The 22,388-nt window shown below is 42.5% G+C and overlaps 1 protein-coding gene across 2 annotated transcripts in view; it reads right to left on the reverse strand.

Annotated features, from left to right (window-relative positions):
• St3gal5 (ST3 beta-galactoside alpha-2,3-sialyltransferase 5) overlaps nucleotides 1-14,010 on the reverse strand; it is a 33,641-nt gene extending 19,631 nt beyond the window's left edge. For both annotated transcript variants that reach the window (XM_010625678.3, XM_010625677.3), the window contains exons 1-3: nucleotides 13,865-14,010; nucleotides 11,282-11,393; nucleotides 2,171-2,514 (exon numbers count right to left, since the gene is read on the reverse strand). In XM_010625678.3, coding sequence (XP_010623980.1) covers nucleotides 2,171-2,514; nucleotides 11,282-11,393; nucleotides 13,865-13,986 — 578 coding nt within the window. In that variant the 5' untranslated portion in view covers nucleotides 13,987-14,010. The remainder of the gene's footprint in view (nucleotides 1-2,170; nucleotides 2,515-11,281; nucleotides 11,394-13,864) is intronic.
• Nucleotides 14,011-22,388: the final 8,378 nt, after the last annotated feature.

Below are 22,388 nucleotides of genomic sequence, written 5' to 3' on the forward strand. Positions count from 1 at the left end.
CACAATGACACAGGAAGCTATCCACCCTCTTTCCGTACCACACAATATTCCATGTCATGTTCTCCCATTCTTTAGGACCAGGAACTGGGATACGACTGGGGTAGCTGACCTTTCCATCAGCCTCCTCACCTAGCCCTGTCCTTTCCAGTATTTGATGAATGCACCCTTCCGTCCACACAGAGTGCTCAGACCTAACTGCTGAATGCCAAACAATTCCAACTTGCCCTGACATTTTAAGTCGATCCAAACACATTACATCTTGGAGTGCCAGTGAAGTTTCCTTGAAAACTTCTCACTGTGCTCATATAATGAGTAGTTCTTGTTAGAGTTTCAAAAAGGCAAACAGAAAAGAAAACCCTGAGACCAGAGCCAGGTGGATATAAACCATAGCTCTATGGGGCAGGGGCCAAGGTGAGGGCTGGGCCTTGGGTGTGCAACTTGGTTTTAAGGAAAAGACCTGGAGCACTGCAGTGAAGCCTTCACCAGTGTGGTAGTTAAGGAAATCTTAAGAATTCTTTCAAAAGCAGTACCACTCACCTAGTTACACTCTTTTTTAAAAAAAAAACCCGATTCTTCCTGTTACCACACTTGTGTGTGACCTTTCTTTTCTATCTACCTGGCCTGGATGCTGGCCCTTCACCTTTGTCTACAACACTGGCTAACGTGAGTGTCACTCACTGGGTAATTCTGAGGGACCAGAAAGCACTTCAGGCTCCAGCATACCAGCAGCACCCTGTGAAAGGCAGCTGCCATAGGCCGTCACCTGACCTCCTGACCCTGCACTCCGCTCTTGCTCTGTGGCATGTGCACCTAGTCGCCTTCAAACTCAGTTCCTCCCCATTTCTACTCCTTCCAAACACCTGGCTCTTTCCTAAAAATACTTTGCACCCCCCACCCCGCTCTGCTGACTCCTCAGCTTCCTGCACATTCTTCAGGAATAGCTGCAGGCATTTACTGAGCCTCCCCTGGAAGGGGTGAGCTGCTCCTGCTTATTTGACAGATGAGACACAGGACAGTTAGGAAATCTCCCAGATCACAAAGGTAATATGTGAATGGATCATCACATTTATATCAAAATGTTCAGAATGGGTCTCATCCTCTTCCTCCTGTAACCAGAGCCATTTCTCTATCCATCCCCCCCGCTTTTTGGTACCAGGGATCGAACTCAGGACCCTGTGCTTGTGAGGCATGCGGTGGACCAGTGTACCTCTCAGATTCAATCATCAGCCCCTACTCCCACTTTCTGCCTGTTCCAATTCCAACACCCTCTACACCCAGGCCTCCGAGCGGACTCTCCCATCATCAATCCAGCCACATACTCCTGCTGGATCAACAGGTTAGGACCCAACTCTCATCCCTAAGATGGAGAAGAGTAGTCTACTACAGTGTATCCATAGCCTGAAAAAAGCCACCCATTTTCAAGCCAGAGAGTGTACTCTAAAGAACTTCTCCAGGGAAATAATCAGAGATATACATATGGGTAAGAATATGCAAAGCATTTTCACAACAGCAAAGAAAAGTGGAAGCATTCAAAATGTCTTGCTGCAGAATCACTAAATAACTTTAATACTTTTATGTGAACAAATACTAAAAATGTTTAATGACCTCAGAAACTATTCATAAAGCTAAGTTCAAAAAATACCTTCTAAAAACACAAATGCAACCAGAAGTACTTGTACAGAATAAAAGTGGAAAACCAGATTAGCAGCCGTTGTGGTTATTTGCGCTCAATGATTTTTATTTGCTCCCTTATATTTTTCTAGCCTTTAATAATGAATATATTTATTTTACTTTTATAACTGGAAAACCTTTTTTTTTTTGGTAGTGCTGGGATGGAATGCAAGGCCTCACACATGCCAGGCTAATATTCTACCACAAAGCTACACTCGCAGTCTGAAATACAAGGTTTAAACATCTAAATAAAAAACAATCTGGAGACTGTCTACTGCCCGTCACGGTGAGTCCCAGCTCCCTGTGGGATTTAGGGAAATTTAGGCAGAATATAGAGAATCTGATTACTTCGTGGTTTTTTTTTTTTTAAACTTCTTAAATAGTCTCTTGAGGGCAGGGGCCCCAAGCACTTCTGGGGCCCCTTCCTGCCTTGGAGCTGCACCGACCCAGAGCACCAGGCTGGATTCTGGAGGAGAAAGCAGGTTGGAAAGCAAGGTACCTTATAACAATGTCAAACTGGTTCAGGGCGTGGCCCAGCTCTAGGCCATACAGAACTCCCCCGCTCCCGATCACCACGCAGCGCCGACAGGGCTTGGCTTTCAAGTGTTCAGGGAAGTCGTGCTCTGGCAGTATTTCCAGGAGAGACTGGACTTTATTGGAGAAAGTGTAGAATCCAAAGGGAGGATCATACTTGTACTTGGCCTCATTGGCTCCAGGGATCTTCTGCACGAAGGGCGCCAAGTCTAGGCTATATCTGTGCTCAAACAGCTGCGCCATCGCTGTCTTCACAAATCTAGGCTGACATTCCTTCTGCAGGACTTGCTGAGCACATCTCTGAGCTCTCTGGAATGGAATCACACCGATATGACTTTAAAAATCTCTTCAGCATTTTGTAGATGACATTCTGTCCTATGATGTCTGATGTAGCTACAGTGCTGACCACCGTCTTCAACACAGAACACTAGCCTTTTAGAGTTAGTTTATGTTCAAGGCTATGAAGAAACAGAGCAACCTGGGAGAATCACAGGACAGGGAGATAAACTCCACAAGGTTTCTTATTTCACTGCATAAGCAAAGCAGCCAAGACTCTCACCTCCTACTTCTGGACTAACATTGTACAAAGAAATCTGTGGTGAAAAAATACTCTGAAGTGTTTTAATCTCATGTTTCATAAATTTCTAACCCAAACTACCTGATGTTCAAACACATTATGCCAAGTGAGATAAATCAATCACAAAAAGACAAGCAGTGTATGAGTTCACTTATATGAGGTCCCTAAAGTGCTTCAAATTCATAAAAACACAAACTAGAATGGTGGTTACCAGGAACTAAGGGTGAGGGAGTTGTTTCATGGGTATAGAGATTTGGTTTTGCAAGATTAAAAAGTGCCAGAGATTTGTTTCACAACATGGGAATATATGTAACACTGCTGACCAGGACATATTGGCATGATTAAAATGGTAAATTTTATATCATATTTATTTTTTTACTAAAATTTTCAACTATGAAGGGCTTCATTTCTCAGGTTCATACCTAGCAGGTAAGGAAATGGGCTAATTTACTAGTTGGGCTAAGGAGCTTCACACAGTCTGAAAGGCAAATTACTGTCAATCCTATGAGGGAGTAATGCCCCACTACCACAGACACTGCCTGCTTTCAAACATGTGTTCCCAGAAGAGCAGTGGTTTGTATCAGCAAGGCTAACTGCTGAACACCAGCCTGAGTGCAAAGAGCTCAGAAGAAGAGGCTACAAATGATCATCTGCCCAACTCTCTCTGGCTCCAGCTGGCAGATGTGGCCTCACAGCTGTTTGGCAGGTGCTGCTCCTGAGCTCCACACTTCCTGTCCTTGTTTCCATGTCTAGCAACTTTGGTCCTGCCTCATGCACATCTCCTCCCATCAGGCGACCTTATATGCATGTGCTCATGTACTGTACGCATATATGGTGTGAAGTCGTATTTGTCTCAGGTACTTCTTTTTAGGGATTTATCAGGTGTTTTGTACTCCATCAGTATCACATAAGGACTCTACAGAGTTTCAAATGTTTGCATCATGTCTTTTCTCCTAACTCTGTTTTCATTTTTTATTTATTTTTCCTGTACTAAGGGTTGAACCCAGGGCCTTTGCACTGAACCACATCAATCTTTTTTTTTTTTAACTTTTATTTTTGAGACAGGGGTTTCACTAAGTCACTAAGTTGCCCAGGCCTCCCAGTGCTGGGATTACAGACATGTGCCACCATGGCCAGCCAGTCTTATTATTTTTAGTGTCTGATTTTTTTCAGGAACACATCTACCCTACTTAAAAAAAACATAGCTTCGGAAAAATATTAGTGCCTGCAAAGAGCACACTGTCTGCATCTTGATGCTCGGGCCCCAATTCCGCAAGGAGAACCCGCATTCTCCCAGATTCAGAGATTCGCTTCAGACTGTGTAAATTCACTGTCTCAGCTCCCTGCTGATCCCTGTGGCACCTCACAGATGGTCACTGGCATCTTCACTCTGTGGGCTCCAGGTGGCATCACAGAGGAGACCTGGGCTGACATTCACCAACCTGGTGATTGCCTCTCCAGGGCCTGAAACAACAGTCTTTTTCCACAGGAGCTGCTACTGAGCGCAGTTTGTGTGTAGACTGGCGTCATGGTGAGGAGTCAGTCAGAGGCCCAAGTAAGGACACCATCACGATCCCCACCCGGTGGAAAGCTAGCCCAACCCAGCTGGCCAAGAGGCAATGCGCAGCGTGGGTGGGTGCTTAATGGACAGAGGCAGGGCAAGTGGAAAGGGCAACTAGCGTCCAGGCCTGAAGGCCAGGGACAACAATTTTTAGAGACCAAAAGGCTTAATTCTTTCCTCTAGAATGGCATCCCAAGTTCCTGGTTCTACAGTTCTCCTCGGATAGAAAGGAACAGGTGATAAGTACCAGATGAGACTCAGAGAAGCATCCTCATTGACTACAGGACAGCCAGATCTTCCCTTTAGAAGCTGCATTTGGAAAGGAGTGAAATTTCATTCCATTTCCATCCTGGCAAAGAGCTGGATTTCAGGCTTCAAATTTAATTTTCTAGACTGTGAGCAGGGCACAAGACTCCATAGTCATGCTCCGGCTATAACCCCTCCTGTGTGATTCACAGCTGGGGCCAGTAATGACTCCTGAGTGAATAGAGCTCTAGATGCCACTGGAAACGTCTAAGTCTTTCTCCTTGTGTTTCAGCTTGCTTCAAGATGTGTGACAAGCTGTGAGAAAGTCCCCAGACAATTTCTTCTAACTGAAATCTTCCTTAGCCATCCTGCTCTTTTCACTGCTTGCCTGGGAGGCAAAGCTCAGAGGAAAAGGCCTAGAGAGGAGGCCTCACCTTATGGAGCTGACAGGAAGCAGTATAACACCCTCCTCTCTGCCCACATGGCTCCCACACTGGGAGCTAAAGCAGCTGAGCGGGGACTGACTGGGACTGAGCAACCCAGGTGCCCTGGGATTCAGGAACTGGTGATGCTCTTTTAAGATACAAGACACTTGTTTCAAATCTAGGAGGTTTCAGTTCTTAAAAGTCTTTCAGGCTAAGCTTGCAGGCTGCCCACAATTAAGGAATAACTAGATGTCTGGCAGTTCCAACTGTCAATGGTATGGCGATGTGCCATGGAAAATCACAATGTGAAAATTCACTGAAGGAATTAAAAAAAGCCAAAGTCATTTTCCTCAGTAAAATCTCCACTTTTGGGCTGGGGGTTTAGCTCAGTGGTGCTGCCGCCTGCCTTGCAATTGCAAGTGCAAGGTCCCAAGTTTGATCCCCAGTACAAAAAAAAAAAAAAAAAAAAAAAAAAAAAAAAATCTCCACTTTCATTTCTACTCTATAATTTTAAGAATCATCCTTCTAAAAAAAAAATGTAACAGGCGAATGGCATAATTCTTTGTAGTAAGAGACAATGTTTTATTATATGTATCTATTTTTAAATTTGGGACATGGGATAGGAAGGTAGATCAGTGGTAGAGCACTGCCTGGCATACATGAGGCCCTAGGTTCAATCCCTGGCACTGCAAAATAAATAAATGAAAATGTAACAAATTCAGAAGAGGGCAGAGCATTTAGATGCAAGGAAACTTTGGGTCCGGAGTTAACCAAATATGGGAAGGAGCCCAGCTCTGCAATAGTGCATGTGACCTGGAGGCTTTGGCTACCTTATAAAGTTTTATTTTCACTCCCACTTCTGTAAATGTGGATACTGCTCTCTTCCTCTTGGGTTTGTTCTGATGCCCAAAGCATTTTGCCCAGTGCCTGGCACAGGTGAAGGTTAAGATCTTCACAGAATTAGTTCACATTTAAGTCACCTATCACTTTAACTCAGATAAAAGCAGGCACAAATTAAATAACAAAGCCACAGAAAGACTTTTATAGTAAAAACTCAGGAGTCAGAATCAGTGGTTGCCTGGGGCCGGGGTCAAGTTGAGGCCTAACCAAAAAGGAGCTCAAGGGAACTAACTTGGGTGACTGAAACATCCCCAAGCTGTGCTGACCCTCTAAGGTGACTAACACTCACCAAAGCTCTTGCTTCAGAAGAGTAAATCCTATGGCGGCACAGATGCTATCAACACTAACTGTTAAGAAAATGCCATCAGAGGTAAAATGATAACAGAGGCTGGACAGTTCTAGATCTCTTTAACTAGCCTCATCATCTTGGGAAAAGCACTGGACCCCGGGCAAGGATCACCTCCACCTCTTACCTCCAGGACATTCTAGAGTGGTCTGGGGAAAAGGGCAAGTGACACCAAGAACAGAAAAGCCTGGGTGTGGGTGCTGAAGCCCCTTACTGACTGGCTCTGCCAGATGCACCTCACTTGCTGCCTATTCTACTGAGCTTATACTGAACCCCATCTGTCAGCTGTCCAGGACATGAGGACCAAACCTGCCCTTCCTCCACCCGGGGAAAGTGAGAGATGGTTTCAATTCCTGTATCAATCAATGGTGCACAACCAGACATCCAAATTAAAGGGCCTTTTGGTGTGCATTTTAAAGCCTTCCTTCCACAACATAGCATGGTTGCACTTCAGGCTCATACCCTGCTGTGTCCGTGTTCTAAATAGTGACAGGCAACTCTTTTTCTTTTTTTTTTTCCTTTAAAAAAATTTTTTTTGTGTGGTGCTGGGGATAGGACCCAGGGAGTGCTCAACTATATTCCTAGACCTTTTTGTCTGATTCTGAGACAAGGTCTTGCTAAGTTCCCCAGGCTAAGCTCTAACTTGCAATCTTCCTGACTCAGCTTTCAGAGCAGCTAAGGTTACAGGAGTGCACCACTGTGTCCGACAATGCCACATCTATCATCTTGTGTACATTGAGGCCTGCCCTTTTGCACACATCAGAAGGAAGTGAAACATGCTGTCAAGACCTTCTGAAGAGTGGGGCATTTTGATAGGGTCAAAAATGTCCAAAAGCAGTTGGGCATGGTAACTCATGCCTGTAATACCAGCACTCAGGGAGGTCAAGGAGGGGGCTTGAAAGTTTTAAGTTCCACCTTGCCAACTTAGTGAGACACAGTCTTAAAATAAAAAAAAAATAATAAAAATAAAAAGAACTGGAGATGTAGTTCTGTGGTAAAGCAAGCCTGGGTTCAATCCTGCAGAACTAGGGGAAAAGAGTTAAAAAGCCACTTAAACAATGTCTCAAGTAACAGAATAAAAGACACCTCTGGTGCCACTATGGTTATGGAGGCTTTCACACATTAGACTTATATATGCCATGTATTGGACATATTCTTTCCTCCTTCCCCACAAAAAATTTCAGGAGACATTTTCCTTTATTCCTTAGGTACTACTTGAATCTTTAGTGCTGTTTTTTAATTGGAGGAAGTAAACATTTTAGAAATCCTTCAGGCAAGGATGGGTTGGTTTATGTTGTGGACCAGGGTTTTAGGGCTGCTCAGCTTGGTTCAGGTACTGTCTCCCTTTTCCATGCTAGAAATGGGACCTGAGAGGCTGACCCCACCCCCTGGACATTCCCATCCCTCTGGACAGGAGTCCTCACTGAAGTCAATCAAGATGGGACACTGGCTAGAACCAAGACCTGTCATGTAGAGGTACAAGATCCCAATGATGAATGTAACTGTACTGTATACCTAAAATGTACCAATAAACTCAATTTAAAAAGAAAGATAGGACACTGGCACCTGTGAAGGGTTGTTATTGGTCCAGTTGTGAACCTGTGTGAATGGGCCCCATCAGTCTAAAATGAAAAGAATTACATTCCACACTTTGGAAAGAGGGGGAAGGGAAAAGTTTACTTTAGTTGTTTTAGAGTTGAACAGAAGTATCAGACCTATATCTCGAAAGAATACATATATTACTGAATGTACTCAAAATGTTTACTGTTAACTGTGGATTTTATGTACATTCAGTTCAAAGATAATGAGAGGTTACACTGTGGTTAAGGTGATACCTTCCCTCCTCTCTGGAGTTTAATATACAGAATACACACTAACTAATATAAAACTTTAGCATATAACCCCTCTCTCCCAAGACCCTGCCAGGAAGATGGGTAGAGAAGAAAAACAGTTAAAATATGACAAAAATTAGAATTAAGGTTTTAATATATGTGTTGTTTTGTTTTGTTTTTTGGTACCAGGGATCAAACTCAGGACCTTGCATTTGAGAGGCAGGCGGCAGAACCACTGAGCTAAATCCCTGGTCCTAGAATTAAGATTTTAAGAGGTTTCTAGAATCCAGACGGGGATGATCAGGGAAGGCATCTTAGAAGAGGTAAATCCTGAGCTGGATTACCTGGGTAACAGATGCAATGGACAGGGGAGGGTTTTAGGCAGAGGAGAAAAAAAACACCAATACAAGGAGTCTTTTTTAACAAAAAGTGCTGGGACAGACAACTGGAGAACCACACACAAAGAGATAAAGCTGAATCCCAACCTCACACCATAGATAAAAATTAACACAAAATGGATCAAAGATACAAATGTACAAGCTGAAACTGTAAAAATCTTAGAAGAAAATAGAAGATTAGACTATGATGTCTTAGATATAATATTAAAAGTACAAGTGACAAAAGAAAAAATAGATAAGTTGGATTTCATCAAAATTATACTTTTGTGGACTGGGCATTTAGCTTAGTGGTGCTGCTGCCTGCCTAGAAAGGGCAAGGTCCTGAGTTTGATCCCTAGTACAAAAAAAAATTATAATCTTGTGCTGAAAATTATACCATTAAGAAAGTACAAAAAACGGCCAGGGATTTAGTTCAGTGGTTCCACTGCTGCCTCGCAAGCGCAAGGACTGGAGTCTGATCCCCAGTAAAAAAAAAAAAAAAAAAAAAAATTAAGAGAATAGGTAAAATTATTTGCAAATCACATTCCTGATACAAGGGACTAGTACCCCAGTACACATAAAGGATGTTTACAAGTCAGTAATAAAAAGAGAAATAATTCAAGTGAAAATGGGCAAAGGATTTGGCTGCTACTGAAATACACATCTGTGTCATTAAAGCCACCTGGGCAGGTCCCATCCTTCCACAAACCAGGTGTCCAGATTATTAACATTACTTTTCTGAGACAGAATCTTGTTATATAGTTCAATCTGGGCTCAAACTCTCTATGTAGCCCAGGCTGGCCTCAAACTAGTGGCAACCCTCCTGCCTCAGCCTTCAAAGTGCTGGAATTACAGGTGTGCACCACCATGCTCAGCTAGCTCGTCACCATGTACCATGGACCAGCTCTTCTCTCCTTCAGGATGCAGAAATATTCCCACCCACCCTTTCAGTGGTTGTTCAGGGATGTGGTCTTGAGTCTCTTCTTGGGTCTTTCTCAGCTGTCACTATGATTCTTTCAGAGAACCTTCAAGAGTAATGGCCATCATAACCAGAGCTCTTGTCTGACCACTGCAGGGACAAGCAGACCATCCCTGGTCTGTTAAGGTAGCTTAGAGAAAAATTTGATGCAGGCAGCCAGGTCTCTAAAACTGCCATGTGGATTTTATCTAGGAAGGGCATTGTGAAAATACATTTCTATCCTGTACTTGTGAAATGGGGTCCTCAGTCCTTGCACTACAGAGCCCTACCTCTTTTACCAGTTAGCACAGACTCTAGAAAAGTTATTTTGAATTGATCAGATGGTGAGTGTCATGCTCAGTCATGAAGTGGAAGAGTGCAGCAAAGACACAAATGGAAGAATTCACAGCATATCTGTAAGTCAGACCAAATGTCATTATTTTAGGTCTTTCCCAAGGGACAAAAGCAAAAAACAGAAACAAGATGACTAAAACCATGATCCAGGAAAGTGGTGAAGAGCCTTGGAATTGAAAGGGTTTGGATGATGCAAGTCCAGACAAACTGGAGGAAGAGGGACACCCAAGCAGAAGACACTAGATGCAGCCTGCTCCACCAAAGCAGATGTGACAATGTTGAGAAATGAAAGGAGGCAGCAAACATCTGTGGACAGAAGTACAACAGGGAGAAGCCTCTGCCATCAGCAAGACTCCCACGCATTTATCAACTAAGCTCTTCACCAACATGTCTCTGCCTCTCTGTATCACAAAAAGGCTGAGGCATTTAAAACAGAAAAAGAAACTGGAACGAGAAAAGGAGCTCTGTGCATATTATCCAGCTTTTAGGGATACACAGCTATTGTTGTCTACATCTCACAGTAGAGAGAACTGAGACTCCACGCAATTCGGTCACTGTGGGTGGTTCCATGGGTGAACATTTAAGCTCACTCCTCTCTGAGGCATGCTACCTTCTGGCTTCTCCAAGAAGATGGATCAGAAGCTCAGCTTCTGAAGCCACACCACGGACCCTGCTCTGGCCCTGACCCAACATAATTTTGGCCCAGGGTTCGTCCCCACGCCCTCTGCTGCCCTCACTATGAGGTAGAGATGATTGCACACCTCTAACTCCAGGATGACCAAGAGAGTTCATTGACTTCATATCACTAATTTACCTCTAAGACAGTTCCTGGCACACAGCAAGCACTAGTAGGTGAACTAAAATAGATAAACTGGGTGTGGACTTGAGCAAGCAGCCCACCTTTCCAGGCCATAGTCTGTATGACAGAGATGACACTGGGATGTCTTCAGTCACAATGATTAAGAGAGGGCATGTATGTACAGCATTTACACGTGGCAGTGGTCATTCCTAACATGCTACCTTATTTAAAGCCACCTCTTCCTTCATCCTGAGCTGAACATTGTTGAATGATGAGTCATCAGTGAAATTTGCATTTAACATGTTAAATCAATGGTGAAAAATGAATGTCAATTGAAAGAAAAATCTTGAAAATACAATGTGAAACCATTAAAACTAAAAATACAACCCAGGAATGATCTAACAATATGACAAGCAGCATCAGGGCAAATGAACTCCATGTGCATGCCGAGTAGAAATGGTGTCACCCCACGCTACAGTGATGTAAATGGGCGGATAATACAGCAGAGGAGATGAGTCGGTTGGTTGCATTTTGGGGAAAAGGATGTCTTTGGTTTGGGAGTGCTAAGGTTCAGTATGGTATTTTCTCTTCTGTTTCAAACTTTCATTAATGTTTCTTTGTAACACATTAGAGATGATATTACAGCTTAAGTGTATGCTTGGAAATGTTTTAATTTAAACCACATCAATGGAATATCTAACCTTTATGCGGTCAGGGTCCACATAATGCTTTTTTTTCATGTCACATTCTTCAGAGGTGTAATTTAACTTGAGGATATAAAGGATCCACACTCCAAACACAAGCAACATACATCTGGAAAAAACATCAATCAGGTATAATAAGGCAGTCATGTGATAACAGAAAAAAAATGTGAAATAAGTGGAAAACAAATCCAAACAGAGCTTGCCTGCCACGTGGCATTAAGGTTACCTATCTCAAGGCTAAAAAAAAAAGGTGCCATTTCCTGGCAAGATGAATTGCTAATTTATGACTACAAGGAAATACAGGATAAACTTTTAATTTGCAAGGATATCATAATAAAATCTAAATCACAATGCAGATTACTGGGCTGAAAATAGCAAGTAATAGATTTGAACTATAGAAACTCAGGTTTAATTTTTTTTTTTTTTGCTTCTTTAAAATACTACCAGTCCTTATTAAAAAAAAAGTAAAGAACACAAAAGAAACAATGTACTTGTAGTACTTCTAAAGAATTCTATCTAGGAATGAGACTGACTGAAGTGAGATAATACTAGTTATCCTGAAGACCACCTAAAAAACCTCTTTTTAAAGATCTGATCATTTACACTTACATCATGTGTACATATATGTGTGTACATATGCAGACACAGATTTGAAGAAAATAACACAGGCTAGTGATGGTTCTAGAAATCTCATTTTTATTAAGCTTCCCAGTAATACAAACTAAAGGTTAAAAAAAAGTTTAAACCACAGTTCAATAACTACTGTTTTAAATATTCTGTGTTCCTGGAAAACAAAAAGGCAAGGAATAATTATAAGAGGAATATATTTTCTAAAGAAAGGGGAAGATTTAAAAATAAAGCAGCTAGCATAACATAATTCCCATAACTCACACTAAATACTGAATATTTGAGGAGGAGGATGTAAGGGAGAGTGGGTGGGAGTATTTTAAAGACTTCTGGTTGGGTATGGTGGGGCACACCTGTGATCCCAGCACTCAGGAAGCTAAGGCAAGAGGATTGCTGGGAATCTGAGGCCAGCCTGAGTCACAAAGTGAGTTCAAGGCCAGGTTGGACTACATAGCAAGAGCCTCTCTTATCCCCAACTCTCCTATAAAAAGACATCTGAATTCTCATTTCAATAGGTTCCCTCACACCTTAAATGTTCTCTGGTTTGAGTATACCACGCTATTAAGTGAACAGAATGCTATCATTTATATATAAAAATGGGTTGGCTGAGTGGGGAGAAGGCATATGCACACACATATACGAAATATTTCTTATATACACAAGAAACTGGTAACACTGGTCATCTTTAAGAGTGGATAGAACATCTGGGCATGGTTGTACATACCTGTAATCCCAGGACTCAAAAGACAGAAGCAGGAAGACTGCTTCTGAGACCAGCCTGGGCTACATAGTGAGTTAAAGGCCAGCCTGACCTACAAAGTGAGATCTTATCTCAAAACACAAACAAAAATAGAATAAGTAAAAAAGAGTGGAAGGGATATCTGGGTGTGTTGGCACACACCTGTAATTCAAGCACTCTGGGAGGCTGAGGCAGGAGGATTACAAGTTCAAGTCCAGCCTGAGCAAATTAGCAAGACTCTGTCTCAAATAAAAAATTTTAAAAAGGCTTAGATGTAACTCAGTGCAAAGGCCCTGGGTTCAATCCCCAGTGGCACCTTCCTCTCCTGAAAAGTGGAATGGGAAGTAAGGAAAAGGTGTTTTACTAAGTCCTTTAAATATTTTTACAATCTTGAATCTTGAAGACTCAGTAGTACCTATTCATTTCTCCAGCTCCCGTTTTATATTTAGTGCATGTAATACTTCCATTATTTTGATTCTTTAAGGAAAGTTAAAGAAAAGCGTGTTAAAAGCGAGCCAGTGTCCACAGGACGTGTCCCACAACTTGTGTGTCCTACTGAGAGTCTCTGTGCCCACATCACAAGCGGAGGAGGCCCAGGTCTATCTTATATATCCATGTGCCTGGCAATCAACACAGCAGACTGCAGGCTTCCAAGAATACTGGCCAGTTACTAAAAGGAGGTCTTTAACATGCATTTCTTTTTCTCATTTTTCCTAAATAAGTAAAGTGAAGTCAGAGACTAGATGTCAAGGTTGGATTTCTCTTTTCCTCCTAAAGATTTGCTATCTTAAGACATCTTTAGAATTTTCAATTTAGCTTGGCTGGTAGAAAAAAAAAAGCCAGACAAGTACCTCTACTCACTCTACAACGTATTAGGATATGAGGGTGGTCTGGCTGAAACATCCATCATCCTTCTCGGTGTTTACTATTTAATGGTATCCAAGTGTCCTAAGCGACTTTTATCATGTTTACAGATTAGCTTAAAATAGCTAAGGGAGAAAGCCCTCCTTTGCTAAATAGAGGCACAAAAATTACGAAGATGTAAGTTGCTCTCCTGGGCATCCTGGCTCAGGTACAGAGACCGGGCATGTACATCTGTTTATCCCTGATCCTTTGACCAAGTATACTTCTCTAGCACCTGCCATCTGCAGGGCTCTCAGTGAATTTTTTTCTTGGGATTCTATACCACTGACCTAACCAGGGTAGGTACGTACTTGAGGATGTCTTTTAACAGCAAGTTGGGTCTTCTCATCTTGTTCTGAACACAGGTGTACCATTGCAGGGAAAGCCTTGAGCAACTGATTCTCAGTTTCACAGAGTTGTAATCATTTAGCATTGCTGTGAAGAGAGGGGAAGAGGGCAGCAAGGGAAGAAAGAGGAAAGTCTTAAGTGATTATGCTTTTAAGAGAGACTTTAATGTGATACATGGGCTACTACTTGGCAATGAAATTTCTTTTTTGCTTTCTGTGATACTGGAGCTGTAACCCAGAGTCTGGTGCTGCTAGGCAAGCACTCTACCACTCAGCCACATCACCAGCTAAGGAATGGACTCCTGATATATATATAGATATAGATATAGATATCTTGGATGAAACTAGAAGGAATTATGCTGAGCTGATACTAAAAGCTTACATATTACATGATTCCTAACATTCTTGACATGACAAAATTATAGAAATGGAGGGCTGGGGATTTAGCTTAGTCATTCCAGCTCCTGCCTCACAAGCACAAGGGCCCGAGTTTGATCCCAGGTACAAAAAAAAAAAAGAACAGACTATTAGTGACAGGGGTTAGACAGGAAGGAGGGAGGAAGGTGTGGCCATGGAAGGACAGCATGAGAGATCCTGTAGTGATGGAAATGTTTTCTGTAGCGTGGCTGCATCCATGGCAACATTTCAGTTGTGATACAGCCCTAGAGTTTTTGCAAGAGGCTACCCTTCCAGAAAACTGAGTAAGGGGTACAGAAGACTTCTCTGAATTATTTCTTACAATTGCATGTGACTCTATTTAATTTTTTGAAAGAACCTTTACATTATAGAGATATATTCAGAAATATGTACAGATGAAAAATTTGCTTCAAAACAACCAGGAAGGGAAAAGTGAAGTCCAGGAGAAAGACAAGCTTTCAACTGGCAACTTGAATCTGGGAGACAGGCATATGGGGTCTACTCAATGATTTGATCCACTTTTGAGTATATTTGAAATTTTCCATAATAAAAAAAGGTTTAGAAAGAGTTATATTAAAAACAGCTGGGCATGGTGGTACATGTCTGTAATCCCAGCCCTCTGGAGGCTGAGACAGGAGGATTGCCATGAGTTTGAGGCTAGCCTGAACTCCATAATGAGACCCTGTCCCCCTAAAAAAAAATCAAGAAAAAAAGAAATTTGCTTAAAAATCATATATTCACAGGTATACTTACATACTTTTTAAATTAAAAAAAATTTTTTTTGCAGGTAAAGTCTCCCAAATGCTATGCCAGCCTTTGCACTGGGCTGCATCCCTGACTCCTACTTACATGTTTGAATTAGTTTTAGTCTCAACTTTTCAAGTTCTAAATAATATTCCAAAGAAAACTATGGCAGGAATTGGTACATTTCCCCCTTATCAGTTTCCTCCTTTCTCCCAGTAGAGCTCAGGATTTTTACTAGGGCACTTGCCCTCTGGGAACAGAGATTGTATTTCTCAGACTCCCTGTGACTAACTTCTAGCCAACGGGCTCTGAGCGGAAGCCCACTTGCAGTTCCCTGCGTGCGTCCTGTGGCACACTTCCCCTTCTCTTTCATCTTCCTTCCCTCTGACAGAATACGAAGAGTGAGGAGCCACTTCAGACCACATGGATGGAAGAAACTGTGTCAAAGGGATGGGAGGACAATAAAAGTGAAACAGCCCAGGCAGCCTTGCAGGACAGAACTGCTATTCCACCTCTGGACTTGTTTTGTTTGTGTTTTTTTTGGTACCGGGGATTGAACTCGGGTCCTTGCACTTGCAAGGCAGGCCACTGAACCGCTGAGCTAAATCCCCAGCCCAACCTCTGGACTTGGTAGGAGCAAGAAACGGACCTTCTTTTGTTTGTGTTTGTGTATGTGAGTGTGTGTGTGTCTTGGTACTGGGAATTGAACTCAGGACCTTGTACTTGCGAGGCAGGCAGCAGGAGCACTGAGCTAAATCCCCAGCCAACCCCTCTTTTTTTGAACTGGGGATCAAACTCAGGACCTTGCATTTGAGAGGCATGTGGGGTACCTCTGAGCTAAATCCCCAGCCAGGAACAGACCTTCTTAAGATACTGTTAATTAAAATATAGTTAAACCACAGCTAATATAGGCACGTTTCTATTATGATAAATTTATATATTAAGAAATAATGTATTTACTGTATTTAGCTTTTCTTGACTGACAGACTAAATACACTAAAGTTATATTTCACTGATTACTTTATTTTTCCTCATTAGAGTTTTGCCATTTTCTTTGGAAAAAAATCTCGTTATCTTAAACTAAACTACCATTGAAGTATTTCTGGGGTTGGGGATTTAACTCAATGATAGAGAGCTTGCCTAGCAAGCATGAGGCCCGAGGTTTCGTCCTCAGCACCAAAATATTTTTTTAAAGAAGAAAAAAAAACAAACCTCAAGACAAGTGTCTTTTTTTTAAATCTTTTCCTTATTACTGTAAACACAGTCCCCCTCAACTCCAATTATAACTGTGAAGCAAGATTTTTACCAATCCTAGACTGCAAGAATTTTTGTCCCGGTGTATCATTCTGTGTGAGTAGTTTAAAAAAATAGTGCCAAAGACCTTATTAGGAAACCCTTGCTGAAGAATCTACTGAATTCTTAAATAAGCAGTTAGAACAACTGAGACTGGGAAAATTTTCAAACACCACAACTTTGTGGTTACCTGACATGTGTAAGCCAAATGGTGGTACCAGCAGACTGCCTACAGCCAGTACACACATAAAACTGAAGTTTCTGAGATGCCTGAGTTTTTATATCCAGAACAACACTCAAATCACATCAAGATGGGCTTCCACAGAGTCAAGCTGACTGAGGTGAGAATAAGGATCCAGACTGACCTCTGTATGCTCTGCTGATGAGCTGGGCAGCAGATGGCTCTTAGTCCTACTCAGCCCCTTGACCATCAGCTGTGAAATACATTTCCCAGACTCTCTTGCCAGTTAAGCTGTGGCCCTGGGATGTGTTGGTGAAGACTGGGAAAGGGAAGTTGTCTATTCCATGACTTGGTAGAGCTTCTAACAAGAGCAATGGCAGCGGGCAATGGAGGCTGTTGAGGGTGCCTACAAATGACACTAGGAGCAGCAGTGGGTGTCCAGGATTCCAGGTAACTACATGGCAGAAGCCACGGCATGTCCATAGCTTTGTGACACAGACACGCCTCAGCCCAGGACTGACAGTGGCTTCCTGATCTTTGGAGAACACGTTCTTCTGACTTTGGTGTCCTGCAGCCTTCCAACACTTTTCCAGGGAATATTTAAGCCCACTCTGCCTGAATTAAGTGCAGTGCTCTCTGGTTTCCTGCAGGACACTGACTGGTCCATCAGATGATGATCATTTGCTGCCCCGGCCAGCGGGATTCGTTATTAGTAGGGCTCGAGGAGGGGAACACCCGGATCAGGAACGGGAATGACGCAGGAAGACAAGAACAAAACAGAGCTCTTTTAGTGGTCAAATTTTGACAATTTTTATTTCTCACACAGCAGCTTTTATGCAGGCAGGGATGAGCAGGGACCTTCCCGGTTGCTAGGTTACCTAACCTAGGCTGGTCTAGCTAGATAAGGTAGGGCATGGCCAGAATGTCGCTGGGAGGGGTTAGGATGTCCCCGGGAGGGTGTAAAGTTCCTATCAAGGGCGCACACACACACACACAAGGTGGAGGGGCACACACGGAGGGTGGAGGTGCACATAGGTCTTGGTCTCCAACAATTTGCCACTTACAGACCAGCGGTATCAAGCAAGGGCAGGAGTGGCTCTGGGAACCTGCCTGCTCCTACCATCACTGCCACGCAGTGGGGATTTGTTGCTTTTCAGTCACCGCGGGGAGCTCAGGAGAGCCACAGGAATATGTACCTGCAGCCCCACACCTGTGTTCAGCTCCTCTGCCTACCACTGTAAAGTCTAGGGCAAGTTACTCTCTCTGTAGCTCAGTGTCCTCATCTGTAACCTGGATACAGCATTATCTACCTCGCTGGATTACTATGAATATATGCAACCCAATGTGTGAAGCTCTAAGAGCAAGTCTTGCCCATAATAAGCACTATGGATGCACTTGTTGTCCCTACTGTCCTGACGCAGAGAGGAAGTTACAGGTGTCCAGTTTCCATTTACACAACTCATCCGGCAGGCTTTAAGGCACTTCATATCTTTTACTCACACTACTTCTTCTATAGCCGGAGGTATAGCCCAATCCTTCCATCATTCCTTCTCCTTCCCAGGTCTCTGGAGAGAGGCCACCTTCCTAAAGTCCCTCAGGCACTCACCCTAAGTCAGGACTTTGAGTGCCCTCTCCCCCTCCTCGACTCCTCTCTAAACCCACAGTTCCTCTAAGCACCCATGCTACCTTTCCAGGCCTCTCTCCCCAGTGGCCCTGCCCTGCATGATGACCAAGATGCCCTCTCCCTCCACTCAGCCCACACACCATGCCTGGGACTCCTGACAGCCAGTCTTCCCCTAATAGTCCCTGGCACTCTAAATCCCACATGCACAATTTAGGACTCCAAAGCCTAGTTTCCCCCATGCACAATCCTATTTTTTTTTTTCCTTTTTGTTTCCAGGGATTGAACTCAGGACCTTGCACTTACAAAGCAGGTGGCAGAACCACTGAGCTAAATCCTTGGCCCCACAATCCTATTCTTTTTTTTTTTTTAAGGGTTTCTTTTTATTATAAACCAAAGAAAAGAAAAATTCTTCTATGGAATAGAAATTTACATGTGTTTGTTTTTGATTATTCAGGGATAATTTAACCTATGCTAAGATATACATAGTTGAGAATCTAAACATACCCCTGATTTGACTGATTTTTTTAATGGTCCTAATTATTTTTTTTTAAATAAACTATCAGAGGGACCAGGGATTTAGTTCAGTGGTTCTGCTGCCTGCCTTGCAAATGCAAGGACCTGAGTTTGATCCCCGGTACCAAAAAATAAATAAAAATTAAAATTAAAAAAAATAAACTATCAGAAAAAGAAAGCCAGAAGAAATAGCTTAATAGTACCTAATATGAATTATTTAAAATTATTCCTCCAAAGTATATTTAATAACATGGCTTGAGTCCCTTTCTTTTTAAATAGTCATATAAAATTCTAGTACAACAAAACCAGTGAGTTTCACTTCACCTTATGTCAAAATCTTTGATCCAAAGTTAACAAAATTATACTATTAAATTTTAAGAAGCATCACTAAGATATCACCTTTCTTCAGAATGTAGGATAAATAAAATATACAAGGCAGTAAGAAAACATTTACATCACAGATCAAGACTAAAACTTTCAACACAGAATATATTTAATACTTTGTTACTAAAATTGATTTTAATTGTTTCATAAGAATTACCTACATTTCAAAAATAAATATACTCTGGGTAGCATATGCCTAGTTTAAATCTGGAGGAGACTTTTATTTTCTTAGACACATCTACAGGAAACAGTGAACATCCCAAACTAAAGCAGAGATGATGCTGGTTCTATGCTGCACAAAACCCATGATACATGACAGAAACTTCTCACCTGTTAGTCAGCGTGGCTGGCATTGGACGTGTTGTGTTAGGTGGTACAATCCACAATCCTATTCTTGAACCACACATATTCACTACAAGATTTCACCACTTTTCCTTTCACCTGTCTTTCCAAGGCACCAAGTTCACCTCTCTGCTGCAGACCCCTCACCCAAGCCCAGATCCCACAGCAAATGACCTGTCTGCTCTCCTCACCTCCACCACATTCCTAAACAGAGCCCAGCATCTCCCTCTATTCCTAATATTATCTGATAGTAGCTGCACCATCCACTGGGCCATCCATGCTAAAAGGCTGCAGTTCGACCCCAGATATTCACTGTGAACCCAAGCAATCCCCAGGCCTGCCAATAACAGCTCCTTACTTTCCCATGCCTATCACATACCTTTAGTAGTCATACACCTGAGTCCTCATGTCAACTTCATCCCCCTCAAAGCCATATGTCTAAAATACATAAATGCTTAATGGCTCCCAGATCACTTCAGGTTCTGACTCCATATGACAAACTTGTCAGTCACACTTCAAGAAGAATACTGTTAGAAGCCTGGATGTGACAAATTGTTGCCTCAGTGCCTTTGCACATGACAAATCATCAATCTGGAACCCTACTCCAACAAGCTACCAAGTGAACCACTGTGCAATCCTACACCCAGCTGAAGCATGTTCTTTTTTTTCTCTAAAGTTATTTTTCCATACAATACCTATCTGTAGTAACTTCCTTTTCTGTTTACTACAATCAGCTGGAATTTCTCTTTGCAATATCCTGGAGGCCTGAGCTGCAGGTCCAGAACTTTGTTCATCTCTGTAATCCCAACCTCTAAGACCGAAGTTGGCACATGGCAGAACCTTAAAAAACATCTTGAATGGAATGGAATGCATATTACATGTCTGTGGCCTGTCATCAAATAAGATAAATGCCTAAGAAAAGCATCTGCCCAATATTGGTTAAGATTAAAAACAAAACTGAATGTTATCAGAAATGAAAATGGCCAAGAACAAAGTGTAAGTAAGATCTACTGAAACATCTAAACTACCCAATAATAGGAAAAATGTTGCTGAATTATAGCACAAACCATGGGAATACTCTATAGTCATGAAAATCTTGTCACAATGTTGTCTCTGATGGGAATATCAGCATCACCTGGGAAAAGATTGACTATGCAGTCTTAGGACCAGCCCCAGACCTGCTGAATTAGAATCTGCATTTTAGTAAGATCCCTAGGGGACTTGTAGGAACATTAAAGTTTGTGCAGCACTTATTTAATGAACTCTTTATTGACTAGGACAGATATTACAGAAAAAGAGCAGTTTTATAAAAATTATGTATATGCACATTTATTCAGGTTCAGCATGAGAATTCAACTGCCCAAGGATCTTTGTCAAATCCTTAGCTGGGCTCAGCAGGTATTTATGTCTTTCTTCTCATCTATGAGGGACCATTTTGATTCCAAACTCCTCAACATCACAAAGGGAGGGCAAACCTGGGTCCTTGTTATAGTTTACATCTAGATGTCCCCCTAAAACCTCATGTGATCCTAGTTTAAATCTGGGACCATTGGAGGGTGACTGGAGAAGCTTATAGCTGATTTGCAGTTAGGAGGTGGGTTCAGCTGGAAGAAGCAGGTCACTGAGGTGAGACTCAAACGGCTGTATCTCCTTCCTGGCTCCTCCCCTACCTCTCTGTTGCCTGTCTGCCATGAGGTAAACAGCTATTTGTCCACTATGCCCTTGTGCTATGCTGCCTGCCTTGGACTGAAACATGAACCAAAAGAATTTCTGCTTCTTTAATTTGTAGGTGTCATGTACTGTGTCTCAGCAAAGAAGAGTGACTAAGACAGTCCCCTTCAAAGATGTACAACTGATAAACAACTCATAAACAGGCAGGTGTCCTTAAGATGCCCCCTTGGAGAACTCAGGGTTTATAATTTTCACTGTGCTGAACAAAACTATATTATTTATAGAGAAACCAAATGATACTGGACCGGAGATTTTGCTCAGTGGTTTCGCCGCCTGCTTTGCAAGCACAAGGGCCCGAGTTCGATCCCCGGTACCAAAAACAAAATAAACCAAATGATACTGATATTCAGCAAGCCCGGGTGTGGAGATTGGTCCCTCCTCCCCTTTTGTGGAAGTCTCAGAGGGCTTCAGAAGGATCAAGGGATGAACAAAGGATGGCAGAGGCTCCCTCCCCTTAGAGGGCTCATACCTGATGTGGTCTGACATTGTAGTGTCAGCTGGAAAAGCAGCGTGTCACAGATATCTCACACGCTAAAGCCACCATTCAACTAAGGTGTGAGTGTGCACACACAGCTCCGCTCATTGCCATGGACAATTCAATTTAGCAGAAACAGTAAATTCGATTTGTTATATAATGTGAAAAGTGCTTGGACCAGAATAAGAAGACAACTCTAGATGTGCCCCACCTGCCAAAATTGCTTTATGGATATTCCTGAATGCATGCTTTACTTTGTCTTTACAGCACTTAGCATCAGGAAACATACTGTTCACATTTTTAATATAATCTGTCGCATCTCCCCCACTGGCATGTAGATTCCATGCTTTTCACACCACTATCCTCACAGTGCCAAGGATGCTAAGAGGCACATAACGGTGTCCAATATCTATTTACTAAATACTTAGTTTCCTATTGAGGATTCCAGAGGCGATGGTGGTTGTAGGCATTGCTCCAAGGCTTTTACTGGCAGGCCATCACAAAGGCTACTGTATTCTGTGGCTCCCTTCTGGTTCTCCTTCTCCATCCCTTAAGTACTAGGGTCTTCAGTGTATATCAACTTAACCCTTCCTGGCTCAAGCTTCCTGAGCAATAGCCTCCACAGCATGGTTTCGCTGACCACCTGTCTCAGTTACTTTTCTTGCTGCTGAGACAAAATACCCAACACTCAAAGTTAAAGGAGGGAAAGTTTATTTGGCTCAAAGTTTGTAGAGGTTTCAATCCATAGGTGGCTGGCTCCAGGGCAAGATGGCATGGCACAGGG

This window comes from Fukomys damarensis, unplaced genomic scaffold, assembly GCF_012274545.1.
Source record: "Fukomys damarensis isolate Sample0158 unplaced genomic scaffold, DMR_v1.0_HiC HiC_scaffold_2, whole genome shotgun sequence".
Taxonomy (NCBI): domain Eukaryota; kingdom Metazoa; phylum Chordata; class Mammalia; order Rodentia; family Bathyergidae; genus Fukomys; species Fukomys damarensis.